The sequence below is a fragment of the Zonotrichia leucophrys genome, chromosome 2 (genome assembly GCF_028769735.1).
Source record: "Zonotrichia leucophrys gambelii isolate GWCS_2022_RI chromosome 2, RI_Zleu_2.0, whole genome shotgun sequence".
Lineage (NCBI taxonomy): Eukaryota > Metazoa > Chordata > Aves > Passeriformes > Passerellidae > Zonotrichia > Zonotrichia leucophrys.
Window position 1 is genome coordinate 30,935,213 of NC_088171.1, and position 25,911 is coordinate 30,961,123.

Consider the following 25,911-nt stretch of genomic DNA (forward strand, 5'->3'; position numbering starts at 1 on the left):
AAAAATGGGTATCACTTGTTATTATTCTATTTGACACCTCTCCTCGCTTAATTTTAAACAGGGAGGAATCACCTGGGTGGAACGCAAGAGACAGACTCCACAAAATGAGATGCAGCACAAACAAATCCAGGCTCCACAAGCATCTAACTGCACTAAGTTATTTCAGACTTCTGTTTCACTGCACTAATGGGTATTTTTGAAGTCCTCTTTGACACTGTTAGCTAACTGTCAAATATGAAATATGCCTCATTTAGACTGCCCTACTATTTCCTCAATTGCAGGGTTTCATGAGAGAACAAGACACAGGGCATTTACACATCTGCCTCAAATCTGTGACATAGGATATGACCCACTGACTCAAAGAGACCCCAAGACTATGTAGGGATCCAACATACAACTACTGCTTGTGAGTTGTTATCACTATTTTCTTACTGTACTTTGGCAACATTGCACCAAGCCTACTCTTGGTCTTTTGGGTAAAGCTTAGAGACATCAACTACCATAACCAAACATTTCATACTTCTGTTGAAGCTGGGGTGAAACTGTAATTTCAACTGAAAGTAGCATTCAAGTTAACAGTTCAGAAGGTTATAAATTTAACTTTCACTCAACATTGTTTTAAAACAAGCCTACAGACAACTGTATATCATGCAGAGCTAGTTCATTATTGCATCATCCTGTACATTCATGACACAGAAGTTATATGTGACTCGCAAAATGAAAAGCAAGTCTAAGCCTAATTTTTAAGCCTCTCTGTTTGTATGCAAACAAGCAAAACAAACAAATCATAGAAAGGTATACAATCTTCCATCAAATGTACCTTAAGTATTCTCCTTAATGTGAGGTATTCACTATATATTCGCTAGTAAGTATAATCTGCAGCAGTGAAGGAAACCTATCAGCATCAGAACTGGTGTTGCAATGTATGGTACATTCTACACATTACATCCATCCTCAACTTTGATGCTCTGTATTATTACTAATTTCTGTAAAATCAAGCATTTGAACATTTATCCTAGCCTAAAGAAAATCTCTAAGTACCAAAAATGCTCCAAAACTACCAACAAAACTCTGATGAAAAGAGCATCTTATAAAGAACCAATATCACCAGATTACTCCTCAGACTATCACAAAACAATTTCATGTTCAGGTGAATTCAGCTTGTAGTTGGTACATGGAAGAAATATAATCTATACACACCAACCACTAGAAAGAATATTCATTCTTCAAGACCACTTAGGTCCCAAATGACTTTAAACATAAAAAAAATTGAAGTTAAAATATTATTTTACATACAAGTCAGCAGCAATTTAATACAGAAATAGCAAACAGGAATCACAAAACAACATGTTGGGTTTTGGCTGGGACTCATCTCTACTAGCACTGCTACTGCAAAGCTTACCTACCCTTGTTAATGCTACTTTAGTGCAGTGGCAAAAGAGAAAACACGATTGTAGAAGACAAACACATTTTATTTGGTGAACAAATTCAAATAGCATTTCATAAGTCAGCTAAAAACAAATACCTTTGTATTACAAAATTTAAATCCAGAGATTAGCTGAGACAGGTCAGTTGAGGAAAGTGCTGTGTCAATAGTCCCTACTCAAATCAGATGTCAAACTACTGCATTTGCAAAGAGTACACAAAAAAGTCCACAAGATTTTATTCTTTGATAAAGCAACCAGTACATACATACTGAACCCAAAATACAACATTAACATAAAAAAAAGTTTCAGCATATAGAGGAAATTTAAAAAACAGAAAAACTTCTCTAAATCTGCTCTCAAAACACAGGACATTAAGTAACAACCTATGTAACAGAAGCACTAAAGTCTATATAGCACCAAGAATCTTAGCCATCCAAAATGAGGTTTCATTAACAGAACAGAAACATTAACTGACTGCTGACTTTTCTTTTTTCAGCCTTAACCTTTGTACTTTTCATCTGGAGCAGTGACCTTACTTTAAAGTTTAGAGTATACTTTCAGATTTATTTTAAAATATTAAAAGACTTAAGCAAAAAGGCCACTCACCAAACTTTTCATAACTTATTAAAAACTTGTATTTCATAAAGGAAAAATATGTCATTTAATTTACACATTGCAGCTGACTCAAAAGATAAAAGCAGTCTCCTTTACCTTGAGAAATGGGCATAATTCTTACATTAAAACTGATTATTTCTAACCAAGTTATAAAATCTCATCTGTAAGTTAAGACCAGAAAACCTTCCTTACCTTAGGGATTCCAACCGATGTACAAGGGAGAAATGAATGTTCACACTGCTCAAGGTATTTTTCTGAATTGCTTTTTCCAAATAAAAGAGTAACCACAAAACCCCTAGAATAGAAAAACAAAGACCAGGTACAACAATAGCCACATTTGCTACCTCTAGAAAATACTTAACAGAAAGCTATAAAATGACAAAACATGATAATCCTCACTGTTTACTCTTGTGCTTTTTCACACTGTAACATGCTGCTCAAAATAACTGACACAACCCTAAGTATGAAATTTCCCAGTCTTGTACTGTCTGTCTTGATATATTTACCACAGAGGAGATCTAAGTAGCACTGTCTATGCTACAGTGTGCCTGCTGGGATGGCACACTGCCTGTGCCCACAAATATCAGCACTTGGGAAAAGGGGTACATAGAGAAGTTGCTTTGGCTGCTTTTATATGAAGAGTCTCCAATACTATGGAGAAATAAACTCTGTAGGTTGCTCCACTGTAGTGTAAGCCACAAAATCACAGTCCAGGAATAAACTGATGCAGCAAGCACAACTAACCACTGCACATGTTTAGACATTGTGCTTACCCTTCTAGAACAGCAAGAATTTATGTACAGCACAAGAACACATGAACATCAAGCTGGCTTTACTAAGAAAGAGACGAAAATGTAGTGTCTGTCCCAATTCTAGCATAAGCACCTTTGAAATATCAAGCAAAGAAAAAAAGGAAATAGATTTATCTTGGGATGGCTAAACACACACAGTTTTTTACACAAATTTCAAAGCATTCCATTTAAAGGCCAGCTGACCAGCATTTGTGACCACAGCAACTTACAAAGCTATTCCAGGCCAGAAATGTGCTGAAGTTAAAGTTCTTTTAATATAGATTGCTGTTGATATATGATACTATCACTTAGAAGATTACAGAAAAAATCCTATCCAAGCTAAAATATGCCATTTAGAGGTTTTAATTCCCAAAATTAAAAAAAAAATTCTTTTTAAGCCCCCCAGAAGTCCAGTAATTCAGAAGCTGTGTCGTTAATTCCATGAAAGAGGGAAAGAAAAAAAAAGCTACTCAGATTATTATCAGTAACTTGACAATGTATAAAAGGAATTCACTGGATACTCTAATTCCATTACAGCCATCCTTGCCTGCCATATGACAGTAAGAAATAAAAGCAGGTTCAATTGCCCTCCTGCTCCCTGCAACTTTAAATTCATAACACCTATCAGAGTTCACAGACAAGAACTTGCTTAGAAAAATCACAGTATTAGTTTCACTATGTTTTGGTTTGTTTTTAATTATTTAAGTTTGGATATTCTTTTGATTATCTGTGCCTGCTATTAGAAACTTCAGTAGTATTTTAAAGAAAACAGTATACTCAAGTTTGGCATAAAATCAACTTTAACTTCAAACATCTATCAGCCACTTACTTCTTTTATTCAAAAAGAATGACGCCTTGGAAATAACTACCTATAGATTATATCTCAGTTTTCTCTCAAATATTTTAATACTTTTAAAGTTAATGACTCATTCAAAAATACTAATACCACCAATATGGTTTATAAAAGGCTACTCTTCTTAGATGCCTTGAAGTATTATCAGTTTTATGCTTGAAATGCTAGGAGCTGCTTCTTTTCTGGCAGAAACTAACACACTTTATTCTCTAATGTATAATCTTGTGAGCATTAGAGAAGGATACATAGTCTAAACATTCAGGACATCTGTTAGCAAACTTGAACCTTCTAGTGTAAATGCTTATTTAATTCATCAAGATAATTTTCAATACATGAATGAGAAATATTCCATAGTCTTTTGTAAATGAATAGACCAGAAAAAGGAAAAGATTGAATTTTGCTTCATTTAATTTTTTTTTCCAAAGATTACTGGATGGCCAGCTTTTTCAAGGGTAGATTAACAACAGAACAAAGGAAAAAGATTAAAAAAATGAAGACCACAGATTAATCACCTTCCCCTCAAGTCTGAAAAGTAACAGTCTCAGCTGAATGCTTTGTGAAAGTCAAAAAGCAGCTACAGAACCATTCCTGATTTGGTCAGCAGTTACAATCATTAATGGAGCCAGACAGTCACATATACATGGATGTAACTGAGTATCAATAATGATGGGATTTGATCACAGAGCAAATATTTTTAAATGGCAAAGCAATTGATTTCAAGAAATGTCAATTGAAATTTCCAAGAAATTTCAATTTTTATATTTGGCAAAACCACAATTCACATCATTTTTATTTCACCTCCTTAGGGCTGAAAGAGGGAAGGAAAAAGATAGTAAACACTCTTAGTAGGAAAGGCAGATGGTAACAGACAGGCTCAGCACTCAGTTAAAGGGGTCTACACCAGTACTTGAATGAGAAGAAAAAAGAATACCACTCTGTAATACTCTACACAGGTTAAGTAAAGAATATCTATCTTCAGCCTCCTGCTTTTGAGCTCAGTTCCCTAAGTGAATGATCACTGAATGGAAAAAGGCTAACATTTTATAAATCAGTCTTGAAACAAAACAAAATGAAATACAGAGAAATTGTGATTTTGAACTTTTATTCATATATACAAATGGTTTCAGTATTCTTCCATCTACACCAAAAACAATAGTACATTTACTACAAGTCATCTGTGCAATCACAGAGTTGAGTGCATATCAAAAAGAAATAACCAGCATATTTGTCATGGTTTGAGCCTGGCACAGAGCCAGTGCCCCCATGAAAAATGCCCTCACCCTGGTGTCTGCTGTGAGATGTGACCAGTAATAAGCAAAACAGGCTCCAACTTAAACATAAAGAACACTTTATTACCTAAACTACAGGAAAATAGGGAAAAAACTATAAGGAAAAGAAAAAAAATTGAAAACCTTACAAAAAACCACTTTCCTCCTCCCCACTACCTGACTTTCCCAATCCGATACATTCTCCCAAATCACCAACTGCCCAGCCTGGCACCACACTTTAGTAGACTCAAACTTCAGTTCATGAAGAGGAAAGGAGTCCTTCTTGTTCCACAGGCTTCCCCTGGAAACACACTGAAACCTCGTGTGCTTCCCTGTCACTTCGGCACCGCCCGGAAAAAGTCCTTTTGCTGCTTGTGACATCTTCCTTCCATGCCCAGTGCTCTCACCACTGTGCATGGCCAGAGCTGCTTTTAGGGTTGTCTTTCAAGGATGCCTTGTCTCACTCCAAAAAGGCACAGTCTCTGCTTTGGGACATCTGTCCCCCCCATATTTTTCCAACCCCCTGGGGCCGGGGGGTCCTCACAATGAACCCTCCTGGTTCTGAGCCACTGCTTCCCCCTAAGTGCAGTCTCTGTGTCACAGGAACAAACTGGGTCCATGGCCACAAGAAAAGTCCAGCCAAAAGGCCACTCCAAATCATCTCTCCCCATTCAATCATCTCCACGTTCTTTGGGCCAGGTCCTTGTCTCATCTCATCTCTTATCTCCCTTCTTATTCAGCTTCGAGGAGGATCAGCATTTTTTGCAAGGCCCCAATCATGAAAGAAAGGGGTTAAAACTTTCAGTCTCTGTCTGTCCCGGAGCTGCGGCACTCCCACACACGCTGCCCACACGCTGCCGCTCCGGCCGGGCACTCTTCCCCCCCTTTCTTCTCCTGGGCCAGCTGCTATCACATTCGGTGTCGCCGGCTCTCTCTCTCCCTCCTGGGGGGGGATGGCTGCCGAGGGCTGACTCCCTGGGATCTTCCACCCTTCCATCCTCGAGGGCCTCCTCACCTCCCATCTCTGTCCAGGCCCCGGGCCTACCACGTGGCTGCCCCTCCCCCGCCCAGCAGCAGCGGCTGGACAGGGGAGGGAGATCCGACTTCTTCTCCACGACGTCCCAAGAGAGCCTGCCAGGGGCAGAGCCCTGCTTTTTAACCCCTGTGTATTCTCGGAGGTGTGTCCAAACCCCACTGGCTACACCAGGTGTCAGTATCAAACTCCGAACATCCATTGGTTTGACCACAGCATCCCAGAATTCCCACTCCTTCCTGGTCAAACCACCACAATATTATAGGAGTTACACAGTATAAACAGATTGATTACATTGACACAGATACAGCATCACCATTGTCTTCCTGCACAGCTCACTGATATATTATTTAAGTGCTTAGGCCAATACTAAGACTGTGACCAGCTGTGATTCAGCATTTTCTTCTGTTGAACCTGCAAAATGGGACAAAAGCTGGACTTCTGGCTACTGGGAGTCAAAAAGCTTTGACACGTGCCACTTCTTTTTTGAACAAAATATAAAGACCTAGAAGACTGTGTGAAATTCAAGTTTCAATAAAAAAATTCAATCACAAAAAATCCATATCCAAAATAGCTATTTTACTCCAGAGAAGTGTACAGTAAATTTTATGTATTTATAATAATATATAAATATATAATTTATATATTATTATATAAATAATAATGTAAAAATTATGTATTTATATATTAAACCCATAACTTTAGTATGTTAGTCATACTAAAGTTAGTTGCAGGGTGAATGCTTACCACCCCTGACACAAAGAACAAACCACTATAATTATAAACGAAAACTAAAGTTTTGTTTTCTAAATGTAAATATATGATGACATATAATTGCTAATTGTAAGTGCAAAAATTATGGAGTAACAATTTCTGTTTGTTTCTAACAGAAGAATGACCAAGCATTTTGTGAAACTTCAGGGGAATTAATTAAACAAAAAACCCCAAAACAAACAAACAAACAAAAAAAAAAGCAGGCAAGAATAATTTAGATATAAACCCATTTGGCCTAGTTAGCACTCACAGTTCTGTGTGCTGAATGTTAAAGTAAGTGTGTCACTCTGAAAAAGATTAACAGTGTAAAAAAGGGCCAGATCACAGCCAAGATGTATATGAAGTAATGAAGTGATGACATTCTACTGTAAGGGCTTAGACTTCACATCTACATATGTAAGTAAACACTCTGCTCCAACAGATACACCACCACTAGATGAATTTATCCTTAACAAGATCAATGTTTACTGACTAGCTACAAAAATGAATCAAAGCAGCCCAATAACCACAGCAAAGAGATATGAGAGCTGACTTGGGAATGAATGGGCTCAGGCACCACATGCAGTTTAATGGTGCCAAACTGTGGCTGACTTCAGACATGCTCTGAGACCCTGCTTTGACTGTTAGCTTTGAAAAACCAAACAACTGAAACTGTGCAAGAATGGAGGATAATGTCTTAAGAAATTATTATACTCCATGTCATTTTCCATACTGCAAGTACTAAAGAAGTAGAAAGACAAAACAGCAAGCAGATGCACTCTTGCCCTTTGGATAAACTCTGACTTTTGCCCTGGACAAACAGGTAACAAAATATGCAAACCATACCTGTATAAAGACTTAAAAGTAGTTTTGCCTCAAGTTAGTTTTACCTTAACTAAATCCTTTTTCTAACAGACTGACTATTCTGATTTCTCAGAGATGAAATACCAAGCCTAATACAGTTGAAAACCAAGTGTAGCAGTTCTAATTCTAGCTACTACACTCTATTACATCTTTATGAGATATACAGGACTATACATACATTCTGTATAGTATCAAATAAGAAGGTAAAAAGAATATCTCACTAAGCCATTCTAACTTGCCATTAAAAATGTTTTAATGGTTACAAGGCAAACATCATAATATACAATGTAATAATGGTGCTAAACTTCACATTTGCTTCCTTCCTGCCTATATAGGTAACATGTGAAAAGTCCACAGCTGATGAACTGATCTACTTGTTCCAAGTGTAACATTATTTCCACACACAGAGGACAACATCCATTCCCATTAATCAAGTGCCTTAGATAGGAAAATGAGATTGTGATAGAAAAGGAAACATAAATACATAGAAGTACCTGGGAAAAGAACTGACACTAATAAAAAGTATGAACTGAATTTACCACTGTTTTTATGTAAGCATTTGTCCTCTAACATCCACTAAAAATGGCTAAATTGGGATTTCAATTACAAAAATTTCGCCCATAAAGAGGTGCTCAAATAGGGAAACATTAATTACATAAAGCCACTTCAGATGTTCAGAGCAAGCTCTTTGCTAACACACCCATTAAAATTTTACTTTCACAGCAAATTAAACAAAACACTAAGTAATATACTTACCCACCCACAAAGCAGAGGATATAAAATGCAAAGTAAAATATAGCGAAGGGTCCAAAAGTTACTAGAAAAAGCACAAGGCCAAGACTTCCCCATCCCCATATGGAAAGACTGGTCTGTAAACAAGAACATACAGAAAAGCAATAATTAATATTATATTCATACAATTTTAAGTCTCCAGAGCAATACTTGTACTTTCTATAATGTTTGATACATGTTAACCAGATACAGGCTCTGCTTGATGAAATAAAAAATTACCCTTGTTTTTAAGAGTATATTGCTATCAAATATGTCCCCCATTATATTGTGGGCCACTAATCCAGTTTAGCCAACATTAGAGTACTTTTCTTTCAAATACTGTTCCTCATCTCTTTTTTCAGATAAAACTATCATCCTTTAAGGTGCCACATTTTTCTTTTCTATTCTCCTTTAGTGCATTTTTTCTCTTGAGATCCCTTCTTCCCCTATCCCTACCGTGAGAAAAGTTCTCCACCATCTCCTAGGAAAAAGCAGACTTTGTGACAGAACAGGAAGAGACAATACAGCTTTGTTTTATACATCTAAACATGTTATTTTCTACAACCAAGCAATACTGTTTCCTCCCTAGATCAAACAAGGTGCAAGACTAAAAAGGCATCCCTTTCTCCAGTCAAGCCACAGGCGGGTCAATGAGTGCACCAAATAACTGGCACAAGTATACTTTTCCACATCAATCAAAGGGAGGGAAACCTCAGCAACTGATACCTGGGCAGTGGAAGGGAGGCAAGGGTTGTTTGAAAAGCCCATGAAGAAGTTAAAGTCAGAGCACATGTGGGACTGGTGGGATTTTGGGGGTTGATGTCTGGCATAAATGCAGCAGGCAAAACTCCACTTGCACTGGCAGCCACCAGGAGTACAAAAAAGCAGCGAGATTCCAGTTACAGGTTCCAGTGTGAGTGCATTTACATGTACCCATGTATACACATACATACTCGATCTATCTATCTGTATAGACAGATGTGTGCCTGTGCATACCTGTACACACGTGCATGGTCATCTAAAAAATCACAGCAGTGAAAAACTGACTGATCTGAGTGACAACAGTTTTTAGACCATCACAATGCTGCAATGCAGTCAACAAAGCTTATATAAATTTAATTCAATCTAGTCTCTAGTTCAATATGGAAAGCATGCTTCAGCCAAGACCCAAGAGTGTGAAACACAACGATGACAAGTATTTATAGGCCACCCAAACTGTTCCAGCTCTAAGGTTCTCAATATTTTTTTCTTGGTTGCTGCTGTTGTCTAATTTACACCTTTCCTAACAGTGATCAAATGACACCCTGATGGGAACTCAGAAAACTGTGTCAACAAGTAACACTAAGAAAGTATTTAAATAAACTCGTCTTGCAGTTTGACATTTAGAAAACAAACAGAGTTTGAACACCAGATTTGCAGAGAGCCCTTTTTTAGCTATTAATATGAAGGAGCTACAACTCATTTCTCTCAAGGAACTATTTAGATTTCATCTTTTAATTTTAGGCATAGGATTAAAAAAAATCAACTTTTTTTGAAAAACTTTTTAAAATCCTATAGAGAATGAAAAAGAATATAAATTAAGGCTCCTATATAAAGCAGCTTTGATTATTTTTTGAGAGCAAGATCATAAAGCAAAAGCACAGCTCTGAGGAGACTTTCACAGATCTAAACTGTAATAATCAGAATTATTTAATTCTTCCTAGTTGAAAGTTTAATGGAACCTTAAGATGAAATTCTATTTTCCTCCTAGTTGAACTTTCTTAGCAGGAGATATGAGTTGAACTGGCTTTGTTCTGAGTGTTTGAGGCTGGGAAAAATTAAACATACAAGTATGTAGATGAGTGTAATTAAATTGCAGCAATTAAAAAAAATGCATTGCAAGTTATTAAATTCTCTTTAAGCTGAGGAATTGCTTCAATAGATAATACAAACCACAAGATCCACACTACTAAAATCACAACCGAATAGAAGATTTTGCTGCTTTGTTGATTCATATTAAGTAAATGCAGTAGATAATTGTGGCCTTCCAGTTCATGAAGAGAGCCCATAAGAAAGAGAGAAACTATTCACAAGGCATGTAGTGACAGAACAAGGGGGAATGGCTTCAAACAGAGACTAAGTTTAGGTTAGCTATAAGGTGATGGTGAGCACAGCTGAGTGCACTCTGGGCTGAGGCTGCCCAGAGAAGCTGTGGATGCCCAACCCTGACAGTGCTCAAGGCCAGACTGCTTGGGGCTTTGGGCAACCTGGTCTAGCAGAAAGTATTCCTGCTACATGGAGGGGGTGTTGGAACTACATGATCTTTAAGGTCCTTCCCAACCCAAACCATTTTATGACACACCTTTTTCTAGTTGAAAAAAAGAAACAAAAAAACATGGCAAATGCAAGAATTAACTAAAAGATGAGATTCCATTGCACATCTACATTCAATACAAAAAGAAGATTCAGCATATTCATATCCTCAGAAATACATTTTAAAACTTCTGCAGAGCATTACAAGCATGATAAAGAAGATATGCACACAGAAGATAGCACTTAATGATGGTCTTTTTATGTCAAAAACCCATTATGCTTAATCACATCATTCAAAAAAGTTGAAGTTCTAAATATGGGATAAGCACTCTAAATGACTTAATTAAACTAGATGGATGTATAGTCAGGGTTGGATGAATGCATAATTAACAAAGAAAGCTCTATAACTCTAATAAATAAAACAGTGACCTTTTGTCCTATGCTCCAGTTTTGCAATTTAGCATATGGGTACAGAGATTCAAATCTCATTTGGTATTTTAATAGGATTTCTTAAAAATTGTACAACTTGGTACACTGCAGGAAGCACAACAGATACTGGCCCAATTCTTGTATATTCTAATGAGTGCTTTATAGTCTTAAGGATTTTGAGACATTCAAAGGGATTAAATCATCAGGATGGTACCCCTTCTGCTGACTATAAACAAAACTTTCCCTGACTCCACACTTCTTGAAGGGACTTCAGCAGTAAGACTCCTAGGGAAAAAAATGAAAACTTAAAAGTTCTTTATACATAAAACCCAACTGTTTTTGAATAAAATGGTACACCGACATGACTATACAGCTGGTCAGTATGAAAATAGTTGAGATATTCAAATTCAAATCTCACTTACAGCTTATTTCCAAGTTCTATTAATAATGTTAATTTTTAGAAGATTTACAGATTTATTGAAGCTTTGTTAGTCATACTAAAATTGGTTGCAGGGTAAATGCTTACCACCCCTGACACAAAGAACAAACCAGTCTTCTGAAGAAATGGTGTGATTGCTGGTGCTTCAGTCACAGCTATCCAGACCCTTTAGAAGCCGATCTGCCCTATATTGGCAGGGCAAACTTCCAAGCTGACCTGGCACAGTGCTGTTCACTGACTTCCAAGGAATTAGGGACAGTTACCTAAAGCCTGAAGAGATACACAGGCCTTAGTGCTGTGGTAGGCATGGTGGGTGTATACTGTGTGCATACACATGGGTAAAGGATGTTTATCCCATGTCAGCAGCTGCTCCACTTCACCAGTTTTAGCCACTTTTGCTTACCACCACTACAGATACTCTATGTTTGTCTCACCATCATCACTTCCTAGCTTTCAAGTTTAAGAATTTACAAAGACTTCTGCACAATATTACCAAGGCCATATATATATATATATATATATATATATAAAAATGGGTTAATGCAGCATTGTGGTCACACACAGTAACTTTCTTTCCACAGTTGGAGTTGTTTCAGCAAAATAAACTGCAGTTCAAGTACAGGGGTGTCTGTAAGCTCCAATAGTACACTGCAGAGGCTCATCAGGCGTCAGAAAACATAAAAAGGTGAAAATTCATATGTGCTTGATTCAGCTTTTACAGCTAAAAAACCAGCCACCTCAATGACATCTGCTTGTTGGTTTTTTTTTAACTAGGTTTTGTTCATTTTTCACATTGAATGTTTTTTCCACAGTATACAGCCAAGTACTAAAAGTAGTACATAAAGAATTTGCTTTCTTATGCATCTTTTCTTTTTCTTTCTTTAGTTTCTGCTTCCTAATCAAGGCAATATTTTGATAGTTAAAGCTGCATGCCATTATGGCCAGTAGTGCTGAGCTAAGACTGATTACATCACTTAACATGACTATTCAAACAGAAGTTTCTAGAAATTATTTATTCCAGAAACAAACAAAACTATGTCTTACTAAAAAGTGCCTTCAACAGGTTTCTTATTTGCTTAATCCATCTAACAATCTTTCAGACCTTTGCCCCTCACCCATTTTTAAGCGAGATCTTCGGTCTTGACACATCTTCCTCTAGAAATGATTCACCAAGGTAATGTAAATTTGTTGTTTGGATTTGAGCTAGCGCTGTCAACTTTAGCTTGCAAGTGGCAGTGCTACCTTAGGCTTAGGGCAAAACAAGTGTTACACTCCACAAGTTCAGATGACAGGTTCTTCCTAGCCCCCTGTGCCACTGAACAGAGGACAAGCATTTCCACTCATGCAGCTCTGGGTGCCACCACCCTCCTACTCCAGTGAGAAGCTTCTGTTGCAGGCACTTGTCTCTCTTCACAATTCCCACACACATTGGGTGGGAATTGTGGCTTCAGGTTTGGAGACACAGTTCGAATGCCATACAAGAAGGCAGGGCTCTGGAATCATCTGCTTGTCAATCTTGTTAAAGCTGAAGCAGAAGACAATTTAAATCTTAAATTAGCATCCAAAAGACTGATTCCACCTTGGAAGATTATAATTTGTTATTGTTTTCACATTTAATGGTCACAACAGAACAATGTGAGCTTTGAAAGAACAGCAACATTTAAAAACAAAAACATGTTTCTTTGCTCACAATTCTTTCACTCTTGTTGGTCAAATTACATTTTTCCATTAATATTTTAAAAGTTACAGTAACTGACCTGTTTCTAGCAGACACTGATAAACTATCTTTTGCCGTTTGGGTAGTTTAAATGATCTGGGGTTTGTTGTTTTTTTTTTTTTCATGCCTCTTCTGGGCTCACATTAAAAAAATTGTCATGGATTGCATTTACAGTAGATGTCAAGTTTAATTTTGTTAATTCCACACATCTGCCTTTTAATTTGACTTCCATTTTGAGTGCAAATGGAACATGTTCACATATAAACCTTTCTATAATTAAGGTGAGTGTCACTTTTGTCAAGTGATTAAAGATTATTTTAGGTTTCAAATTACTGTCTCTTTCACTAGCATGACAAGTAAAATTGGAAAGGTGTACCAACCAGAGTGCCAATTTCAGTGCAATGAAATTGTTACATTACACCACTCAGAGAAATATTTAACAATTTTGAAATAAACCATTAACAACTTTGTAGTTACATTCTCATATCTGCCAAAGTTAAAGAAATCATCTAAAATATATGTCAACACGGTTTTGACTTCTGCATATAATGATTTCCTAGCAGCACTAAAGGTCTTTTTTTAACCTTTTTCTTCTCATCCTTTTGCCCTTTTCCTTCCTTAGCCCAAAAAGGCAAAGGAAAAAAACACCCTAAACTCACTCCTACTGCATACTATGGAAAAATAACTGTTGTGAATCTATACAATAATTTACTGCAGTACTCCCAAAGAAACTCTTGGGATTTAAAAAAAAAAAAAAAATTAAAGGATTTTACATAGTCTATTTTGCTTTTATAGTTCTAAGTTTAGACTGTTTTGGGTTTTTTCCCAAAGAAAGCTTAAAATATACTTTAAAAATAAAGCATATAAATATACACTAAAATCTTTTAAATAAATAAAGAAGAAAATGTTAACTATTGTTAAGAAGTTTGGCCAATGCAGTTTTTTCTAGGTAGGTTTAGCATTCCCGCTGGTCCCTCATGGTTACAGAGGCTGGAAACTCTGCTGCAAGCAAGAGTCCATCTGTCCCCTCTCTACCTCACCTCCCCTTCACCCCTAACACACACTTTGGATGTCAAATGGCTTAATTACTTAACAGTTGCATTAATTCAAACACAATCATGTCTAACTGTTCTGAGTTTGGGTTTTCCCGCTGTTCCTCACACTGCATGAAACAGCAAAGCTTTTAGGATCATTTTCCCCTACTCTCCCCTAGGCTATTCAAGGCAGCCAACAGATTAGGCTCTAATACCCCGGATAGGTGGCAATTTTTCATCTGTATTCACTATTACTGCAGTTTTGCAGTTTTATTGCTGAAGCTCATTTTCAGAAGTGCAAACATTTAAATGAAAATACATGCTAACACTTTTGTTAAATATGCAACATTACAGTGTGTAACTAGAAAGATTAAAAGTTATTGTGCACATTACTTCAATTTTACTATTTATCCAGAGAACAACAAATTCCCTTACTAAAACTTTACTGTTTGCAATAATCAGAATATTACTATACAACTTGTAATATAATTAAAAATAAAAACATTATGTTTCATATTTTGATACAACTGGATTTTTTGCAAGAAAAAGACCAATTTTCTGTTTAACACTTAGAGTTCTATAAGAAATGATAAATATTTTCAGTGTCATATTTTCTTCTCAAGTGAACAGTCAAGAGTCAAGATTACTTTTTCCTCCTCTCTTACGCCTGGCTTTGCCACCATTGCTCATCATTACATGAAATTCGGAAGCAAAATGTTAAATTTGAAATGACCTTCATTTTACTACCCTTTATTTCCAGTGCTAACAGTTACTTTATTAAATAGCAGAAGTATCAGCAAGGGACAGAAAGTTTTGTTCATGTAACCTTTTTTTGAGCGGCCCAAGTACTTAACTTTCTGTGAAAAATACAGAGGCTACCTTCGCAGATACACACTCTTTCTGATAACATGTTTGCATCAAAACCCAGTCTGAATCATGTTCTAGTTAAAGGATATGGAATTTTGGTCACATTTAAAAGAAGCACTTGAGCATCTTGGATAGCAATGGGAAATAAGAGATGCAAGCCCCAATTTCTGCTACTTTCTTGAACATGAAAGTGACAAACTCATCTTTAATACAAATTCCAAGGAAGTGATCCTTTTCCTTTGTAACAATCCATATTGACTTGTATCCAAGCTAATTTATTTATTTGGACAGAAAGCAAGACAAAAAGATAAAAGCATTTTGGCTCCCCTTAGGTGACTGAAACAGGGCCAGGCTTGACAGGATTGCCTAAGGTGATGTAAAGTGAGAGAATAAAGTAATCCCTCTAACTCCATCTTGAATGCAAGCCAATGAGATAATCCAGACTGTTCTACATCCAGCCTCTGGATAAACAGATTATATCTACTTCAAGTTTTTCTGGTGCAAAATAGTGGCAAAGGGGAGAGAGGGGGAAGCCTCCAAAATCTTTAGCAGGTGAATAAAACAAAGGCCTGTTCTCCTATATGGCTCAAAATAATGAGGTCACATGTGCTAAATCAAGAAAATGTTATTGCGTATTTTATTTGTGACTACTGCTCAAGCAGCATCTCAAGCTTTTTACTTTCCTGCAGCAAGGAGTTATCTAAAAGTTCTTTTCACCTTTTTTTTCCACTGCTAAAGAAACCTGATTCCACTGAAAGAACTTTAAAAATCATAGCTTTGCTTTGAGAACAATTTCTACCACTCCAGCTTCTAATATTTATCTGTATGCAAATGTATCTGTATGCATTAAATGAGTCTCTCTCCACAAGAATCAGATCTAGTTATCTCTTTATGATTCTAATAAAAACATGCAGGCAGACCTCACAGATACAATTGTATGGGACACATTTTTAAAAAGGTTTCTTCATACCTTAAGATCTAAGCTTTTGGAAGGTAGAGAAGAAATTTCTTTAGTTCTAAGCTGTTCTTCCATAGCAGTGGTAATTTCAACTCAGCATCCCTTCTACCAAGCAATAAGCATCTGCCTACTCCTGGAACTTAAATCTCTGTAACACTTGCCCAATTTATACCATTACTGAAAACATTATATAAAGTTTACTTACATAAACACTACTTTGCACAGTCTTCTTTTCAAAGGCAATGCATTACTGTCTATGATCTTTACAGGGAGAACAAAGTGGAAAAGGTGGGCTATAAGAGGTCTGATGAACAATGATTACTTCTCCTAAAATAAATTCATTCTTTTTTTCTATAGAGATACCACACAATTTCATAGCAGTGGCTGTGTATAAAACAGTTTGTGCAGTCTTAAATTGATAGAATCAGCTCAAAAAAGAATAAATACAAAAAAGATACAGTTTCTGCTTTGGAAAATCTCGCTACCTTTAAACAACAATCCCACTATAACAGAAATGAAGTAAAAGCAGACAGTTTTTGCAAATACAGAAGTGTCAAGGACATGAAAGTACAAAATAAGACAAATTATATAAAATTTGGAACATTTTGGAACTGCACATTGCAGCAGCAGTCATTGAACTTTATTGTTTTGCTTTTTCCTAAACAATTCATCACATGCAAACAGCAGACAACACCTTCAAATTTTATACTCATAAAATTACTAAGATTTTTGTTTCTATCACTTGATGACTTGCTTGAAAGCAGCAATAAGCAAATAATTATTTTCAAGTAAATTCCTTAAAACCAGTAGTTTCTTCTAAACAGACTGATAAACCATACATTTCAATACATATCTGCAGGATGTGTGATTATTTTTTTTTATTGAGAGTTAAAATTTTTATATGTGTTTATACATATTTCACATATACACAAATATTACATATACAAACACAAAATCCAGTACTGTGGTAAGTTTACTGCAGAAAGATTTAGTAATTAATTTCTGATCGACCTTTTAGTACTCTGGCTTCATCAGGCTATAAAATTAGTCATCAAAGAGTTTTGTTAAGTTCTTTAACCCATTTGGTAATATTATGTTGCTATTTTCAGCAAAATTTTCAGCATTATTCCACTAAAGTTAACATGCAACCACTTTGGTCACAGTATTCTTTGACAGTACATGCCACAATTTAATACATCCCAAATACGCAACATTCCTCATCTAGATGAAAAAGTTACTTTAAAAATACTAAGCTAAAAACATAACTTTAGAATATTTTTATCAAGGACTGTACTAAATATAAAGATTGACTCTACTTGCCTTATTAGGTCAGGTTATAAATCTGAAAGAATACAAGTGGAAGAAGCCAATTCACATTATCTATCATAATTGCTAGTAATCCTCCAATAATAAACATACTCAACAAGATTAAAAATTTATTTCCACAGTTTCTCTAGTCATAAAGGCTGTTGTCTCTAAATACAGTCATACCACCTATCCTTGCAGAATTATTTTGGCAAATGAAATATTGCGGTTCCTATCCTTTTTACTACTCCTAAAAGTATTTTTGTTTCTCTTTTTTTTGAGTTTTCTTTTTGTTTTGAGTATTTTTGTTTCTTTTTCTAATTTACTAAAAAGGAGGAAAAAAGCTTTAAGTATTAATGCAGTGTTCATAAAGGAAAACCATGTTGAGTTTCTCACCTGTAATGCAAAATGTCACCTTTACTGAAGACAATTGCTATCATGGAATTCAAAAAAACAAAACTTAACAGAAAGGCACTATAAATGATTTCTCAGAGTGTACTGGCAGTCGAAGACCAGCAGCAACAATGAAGGTCCAGGCCAAGGAAAAAGGAAAAATATGTGGCAGGCAGCATCACCTCAGTCCCAACCAAAAGATTTACCAAGTGCAAATCATGCCTGACCAACCCAAGTGGTTTCTCTGCTGAAAGAAGTGGTTCTGAGGACAAGGGCAGGGCCTTAGATGACGTGCACTTTGCCTTTAGCACAATATCCCACAGGTCCCTTATCACTAAGTTGGTGAGGGACAGGCCAGATGAGTGCATTTAAAGGTGCATGAAAAATGCCAGATGCAAACACATGATCAGCAGTACAGAGTTCAGCGTGCAGCCAGTGACCAGTGGGAACTCTCACGAATCAAAAGGGAGCTGATGATGCCTGAGCAATGTGGGTGATGTGACACAGTGAACTCTCAGTAAAAGGGTGCACAGAATCCCTTAGTGGGGTGAGCACTCATTACACTGGAGAGTTCTGAGGTGTGTCAACAGGCTGGAGAAAGGGGCTGACAGGAACCTCATCAAGTTCAACAAGAACGAGCACAGGTTGGCATCCGGGGTGGACTAACCCTGGGCCACAGTACAGTCTGGGGCCCACTCTCTGTGAAGCAGCTCTGCACAGACACCCCAGGTGGGCTGTAAGGTGAACACAAGTCAGCAGCACGCCATTGTAGCAAAGGTGGCAACAGCATTCTATCCTCTGGCAGCACAAGTGTCACCAGCAGAGACAGCAAAGTGAACCTTCCTCTCCATTTGGAACCATTCCTCTCCATCCCTGGAGTACTGGGTCCAGGTTTGGTCTTCCTGTTACAATACAAATCCATTTGGAAACCAATGGACAAAATCCAATTCCATCACAAAGGATTTTGTGCTAAAATAAAATATATCTATATTATGAAGCCACACACTGGCTACACTTGCCACCAAGAGAAGGGTAGATTTAGAAAGCTTGTTGGTACACCTAATTAACATTCTGACCCCCTTTTATGTGACTGAGAAGTAACACCATTTTTAAAGTATTACCCCCCCCAACCCCCTCCCTGGTGCTCACCTTTGTCTTCAAACATAAACAAGTCGTCTCTAGACTCTTACCACCAAAATAATAAAGGGCATCTACTGCCTAAACACTGAATTCTGAAGAAACAGCTACCAACAACTGCATTCACAGATTTTACTACTTTGGCAGATTTGTTTTGTTCTTTTAATTCCAAGACCTCAGTCAGTGCCAGCATCGTGAACTATCATTTCAGTCTGGACTCCTGCTTGCAGTGATCACCCCTTCACTGTTACTGATTTCTTGTAAAAAATGTACTGATAGTTTCACAACAGTTCTTAAAACTACATAGTGCTTTTTAATCAGCATAATAATCTACAAGCTGGAAAATGAAATGGATACCAAGAATAGAACTCAAAAGATCAGAGTATGCACCACAAAGAATTTGTTGTCAGTACACAAATAACAAGTAGGATCCTAAGGTGTAAATACAGTCCATTTTTAAGAAACTTTAAACCACTGACAGAATACTAGCACCTTCCTTTGAAGATTGTGATGTTACTCTACTGTTTTCTTCAAAAGTTTAAATTTTATGCAGTTCTCTGAGTGCCACAGGTTTTGTCCAGTTACATAAACAAAATACAGAAACTCTGATACAACCACAATTTCACTACAAATTCCCAGAGGTCTCTCTGAGACTACATCTGAACTCCTACAGGGCCAAATTTTGTATGAAGCATGCTTGCTGGATGAAGACAAAATAACCATGGAAACAGCTGTTATACAAAGTGACGCAAACCTTTACGAGGCTAGAGTAAGCCTAAAAACTTACTGATCTTCTCAACTGTTTTTCTGGACAGAATATCACACAGTTAGACAAAGTAAAGCAAGAGAAAGAGATCAGTTCAGTGTCATCAAGTTTTCCAGTAGTTCACAGTATACAAAATTCTGCAACCTCTTTAATAAGCAGCTGATGCCTAACTCTTCACAGAACGGACAGTGCTAACACAGAAAATCAGCACTCCAATTTTGCTTTGAATCAGCAAAGGAGAAATTGTTTCAATATTACTGTCTTTTTCCAACGGGACAAGTGTAATGGGAATGTGACAGAAACAAAATCTTTCCCTTTCATGTATTTAATATCCTCCTTTTCCAATACCTCCTCCAGTCTTTATTGTTTGTGTGCTTTACCTGCTTGCTTTCCAAAGATGTTTGCCCCCCATCCCTTTCAGGAAGGCTTGCTCACTCCATGAATCTCTTTGACAGTCCTCTCTGCACCTTTGCCTTTCCCTTCACACTGTTACTGAGAAAACTGCTGTTTGCTGCCTGCAAACAACCTGAGCAACTCCACAGGTTTTATTCAGTGGTTTGCTACAGAACACTGCTGGCAGCACTGCAGGTAAGTGTAAGCAGAGTGAAGCCTCCTACAACTTCTTCCAAGACACTGCCCCATGACCTCTGTCCACCTGGCCCCTCTGTGGAACCAAAGAGCCTGTTCAATAGCCTAGATGAATCTTCTAGCCTCAAGTAGTCATCTTCTTCCTTGTGCAAAATCCGGGCCCAGAATCAGCATGTCAACTATTTCCTGATATCTCCCAGGTTCACATACTTCCTCTCCCACGAAGACACAGAACAGGGGAAGGGAAGTGTGAATACCTACAAATAACATCTATATAAAGGAACAGTTTTTTGAACTTGCTGGAATACTTCATTCTCATACATAAGAGCATGGAATATTTCCAACAAATTTCAGTGAATTCAGAGAGGAAAGGAAACCACAGAAATGGCACATCAACTCTTGCCACTTCAAGATTATAGACTGAAACTAATTATAGATCAAACTAATTGAGTCATTTGAATATTCAGCTCCCAGGGCAAGTTTAGAGAAGATATCTAAAAACTTCAATCATTGTCACATGGCCAAGAACAAATAAAGAAACCTAGCTGGAACTACCAAACTCTATTTGTAAATTTTTCTGGAGGCAGAGATGTGCTCAGAAGTCACAGAAGGGACATTCCCTGTTTTCAAAAGAACAGGAATTATTTTGGGTATTCACTCATTTTAGATCTACACAGAAGGAAAAGCAGACTGATACTATGCACTTCCTGAGCACCAAACCATGCAGCTGTTGATTTGGCAACTTATTCTGTGCTCCCACCCTCATATCCCTCCACAAGACTGGTTCACCAAGGCAAAGGAATTCTTCATGCAGTTGCTACTTAGCTGCTAGACCTGAAACAAGAAGCTGTCAGACCAGCTTGTGTCTGGTGGAGGGGAGAAAACCACTTTAGCAGCAGCCAAACTAGAGCCAGTGAAGTCAAACATGAAATGACACTCCTAGCATCTTAAATACCTTTATGCATGGACAACATCTAAAGAAAAAGATATGGCCATCCCAGTGACAGAAGCAGGAAAACACAAATATATATAAAGAAAATAATAAAGAAGAGGGAAATGCATGAGAAAAACAAAAGAACAAACAAAAGAAGAACGACACAGACAGCAAGGTGGAAGCATTCATAGACCAGCCCAGGGACGCAACTCTACACAGAAACAATGCAGCTCCTTTTATCACTGGAAAACAAAAAAACATTTGGTATAATGCATCAAAAAAACAGAAAATAAGGGAAATTAGAGTTTTGGGCAATTCTCTAGAAATCCAGAGAGAAAATAAGAAGACTGCAAGCATCATGTTATATTGAAATTGTTAGGAGAGAAAATATATTTCAAACAAAACAGGTGCCAGTAAAATAAAGTCCAATTAAAAGAAACAGTGATTGGCAACAGTCAATCATCATTAATTGGAGAATTCAATAAAGGAAAATATCCAATAAAATAATGTAAGAGCTTAGAAACATTCATAGACACATTGTTTGCTGTTGGTGTCACTATTGCTAATTCACAATCTTAAGAATTTTTAAGAAGCTGCAGTAGAGCAACTGCCAACTGAAAAACAGACCAGTACCATCTAAAGCCCAGACCTTAAAAACAACTTCAAGAAATAAACAAAATTTATTTCAAAGTTTTAAGCACACATGCAAGTCAAGCATGAAGCACTAATGAAGAAATTAAGTACATAGTCGTGAGACCATAAAGCAAGGTACCAGTATTAAGTCTTGTATACACAAAGCAAGGACAAATTATTTTTAACACACCTACTGCACTCTATTAAATTCAGGAAAAAAATGCTGACTGTGAAGAGAAAACCTTTGGTAAATGTGAAAATGTTAAATAAAACATTATTCTCCTAGCCTAATGTTATAAGTAAATAACTTCTTATCAAAACAATAAAAATTATATTCATGGAAACCAATTTGTTCTCCACAATATTTTTTAAATTTTATAGAAGAAATAAACAAGCATAAAAAGTAATTACCATTTCCTTATATGTACCATCAAATTAAATTTGTAATTCAGGCATTAAATGACAAGATTGAAACTTCCATAGTATATGATTTTGCTTTACTAAGTTAATGAAATTTCCATTTGTTAGTATTATAATACTAACACTCAAAAATACTAATTTGAGTATACAAACTATAAAGAAAAGTATTTTTCTTCCAAGTATGTTAAAAGAGGTTGGATACCTCAATCCCCAATAGGTTTCATTAAAAATTAAGCTATCTATCAGTAACAAATATATCAAGATATACTAGGGAGAGGGGAACAGAACTACAACCACTTGCACAGATTTTTAGAAAAAAATAAAAAGTAATCAAATACAGATAAATAGAGATGTGATCTGAAGCACAAAGAGGTCCTTCAGAATGAGGAATATATGTAATTTTTACTGATCCAATGATTTTCAAGATATCACATAAATCATTGCAAGGCTTCAGAAAAGTAAGCTGACAGAACAGTATGAAACACAACTTTTGGGGAAATCCAACCTAAATAAAGTTTTTATTTATTATAATGGACATGGAATGCAAAGGTTTGAGTGGGCCTCACAAAGGAGAAAAGACTCAAGACTCAGCCTGCATCAGCCATTGTTAGAACAGCAGCAACAAGCAAGGCGCCCTGATCTCTCCAAGTCAGGCAGCTCCAGGACCACTCTGACAATCAGCAAGACTTCAAAGCAATCACTCTTTCTACAGTAACACAGGTTGCACACTTGTTTCCCAACACATGTACATCACCAGATTTTCAATTCATCCGTGCAGACTGGAAATCCTGAATAAGGGGTGACTGGGAACACCATGAACATTTGTTCCCCATTGCTTTCAGTATCACTTAAGAGGTATGTGAGAAATCATTCCAAGTCTGAGGCATTGTTTCATAATCAGCTGGACAGCTGCTGCAAGAATTTTGCTATTCTAGATCATTTTCTACTTGGCCTTGTATAACAGCGCTGACAGAAGAGTGGAAATGCAGGGTGCCCTACAGGATATGTGGCAATTCAAACTTCCTGCTCAAGTTCATTCCCTCATATCACAAGAGATAACCTAACCTGCACTGCCTTAGAGGCACCAGCAGAAGTGTTGAGTAGGCATTCCCTAGAATTGCAAAAATATACTGATGAACAAGAATCTTACAATAATGACAGCTCTGAAATCAAAACATTCCAACACAAACACATGTGATTAAAATAGAACCAGGATCACCCCCTTCCTCTAAAAAGCATGAGATTAAGGGAAGAACTGGAAAGGAACAGACATAAAAGATTAAAAAATAACATTCTAACAAAAGCAAACTGCATTTAAGCAGTTAATACTCTTCAAAGAATGTTCCCAAACTTATGAATGCCCTTGGAAAGAAAATGCATGCAAAGCTCATCCTCCTACTCAGAACTCCAACCACAATGGGATACTGAATTAAGCATTTCAGACATCAGTGGTATCTGTGAACTTTTAATTAGGCCATATGAGCCCTCACATGAACAAACACAGTGACATTTCCACCTGAAATAAATAAAAAGTTCTTATAATTTAGTATTTCTAATTATCAAAAAATCCTCCCAAGTGAAGTTGAAGAAAGGACATCATACAAGCCATCTGATGCATGAAGGGATTTAATGGGATTCAAGCCAGCAGAGATGATTTTATTTTCATCTCCTGCTGGCAACTAGTGGACTGACAAACTGGTGAGGTTCAAATCAAATTAGTCTTGTGCTCACTGTCTGAGAAAATAGGTAAAACAGCAGGACTGAAAAGATTTCACTGTCACTGGTAAAAAAGCTTCAAAATAAACTACTGTACTAACCACTGTGGCCAAATTCCATATTCCATGCTAGGAAATCACGAATTTTTCATAACATCCCACTTAAAAAAAAAATAGTTAAAAATTGGTAGGACTTTTTAAATATTTGTAAAATGTCAATGTTAGAATATAGCAATAAATTTGGCTCACACTATTTTAACTGCAACACTGAGATCACATCTCATTCCACACAGAACACAAAGTCAATCAACACTGCAACTTCTTCAGAAATCCATCTCTACTCTCTCAGGATTTTACAGCCACTCGTGTTTTAGAGCAATAATGATCTTTAACAGATCCTCTACAACTGTGACAGAGTAGGAATTGACTTCTTGTCCACAACAAATGGTGGTTATAAAAGGAGTCCCCCTGGCTGAACATACCAATTATCTGTGCTTACTCACAGTACAAACAAACACACATCTCACCTCAAACTTGTAAATCACCATCATGCCATCATCATTTTGAGGTGTGATCCCACAGAAATTATGTAAACAAGGCTTGAGTGTTCTTATTCAAACTAGTCAATATGTTTACATCACAAAATAATGCCTTGTTTAATTAATTCAGAAATCAGAATATCAGGCCTAAGCTTACAATGCCTTGCACTTCTTGAAGCTTCTCGCTCACATAACTGCAAGTGCCAACTGCAATTGATTTTGCTATCATTCCAGCCTTGGTATTCCCAACCAAGCAATGAGGAAAATACCATTGCAAATAACTTAGATACAATATCAATGACTTCTCTTTTCTAATAATAGCAATTCTCCCAATGCCAGCTCAAAGCAAACATGCTTTGTCATCTTTGTAAGGGTGGGGAGAAGACCACAAACATATTTAAAAGAGAGATAATTCCCTAGAGTGCAACCAGACAGAGGAAATCATCACTTGGAGCTCCTTCAGCTATCTAACCCAACAAGCTATTACTATTTTTGTTGAATAAGGAACTTCATGCTTTTCTTCTTCCACACTCTTTTGGGGAACGGTCCAGACTGACATTTTAGGGTTGTTGCAGAACTCTGCACTCAGTGACAGCAGTTTAGGCCCAACTGTACACTCAGAATAGTCCTGAGTGTTTAGACACTGTTTTACTAGTAGCCAGCAAAATATTTAAAATCAAGTACTTAGGAATATATGATAACTGTTCTTGGCAAAAGGTTAGTTTTCTTTATATACTTTCAACTGACACTTCATCAATTATAGAGTTATTAAAAGAGCTCTAATAGGAACAATTAGGGACACAACACAGACCAGCTGTAGGGGAAACCTCATTGACAGAAAACACTGAAGGAGAAAGAGGCATTCTACCTCCCAAGGGCTTGCAGCTAATTCTCCAACTAGATCTCATCTAGCAAAACACTGGCACTAAAGAAAGCCCCAGCACACAAGTTCCACAAAAGGACAGAAAACTTATTTATATTTCAGCACCCTGGTAAATGTCTACACATTTGAAAATGGCTCTACCAGCGGAACACAGCTCAGACACGTAAAGCACTGGAGCAATCTGCCACCGACATGTATCAAGGAACAGAAAAAGTTAATGCTACAGTACATCAAGCAGTTAACTGTGTTCTGCCTCTTTCAGAGCTGTACTAATATACTTTACAATGTGCTACTGTTGCAGAAGGGCTAATTCACTATTATTCTGGAGCAAGTTAAGCTGCTGAGTCAACCTTTATTCTTAAAAATCAGGCAAATTTGCTTGGTTTTACTCAGAAACAGTTCTCAAAGGCTAGTAGTTAACAAAATTTAACCAAAAAAAAAAAGAAAAGGTTGTTAAATCTCTCTTAAAAACAAAATGTAGATTTTC

At 36.8% G+C, this 25,911-nt stretch overlaps 1 protein-coding gene across 2 annotated transcripts in view; it reads right to left on the reverse strand.

Moving 5' to 3' along the window:
- The window catches only part of SNX13 (sorting nexin 13), a 65,314-nt gene that overhangs the window by 36,014 nt on the left and 3,389 nt on the right, over positions 1 to 25,911 (reverse strand). For both annotated transcript variants that reach the window (XM_064704427.1, XM_064704428.1), the window contains exons 2-3: positions 8,361 to 8,473; positions 2,235 to 2,337 (exon numbers count right to left, since the gene is read on the reverse strand). In XM_064704427.1, coding sequence (XP_064560497.1) covers positions 2,235 to 2,337; positions 8,361 to 8,473 — 216 coding nt within the window. The remainder of the gene's footprint in view (positions 1 to 2,234; positions 2,338 to 8,360; positions 8,474 to 25,911) is intronic.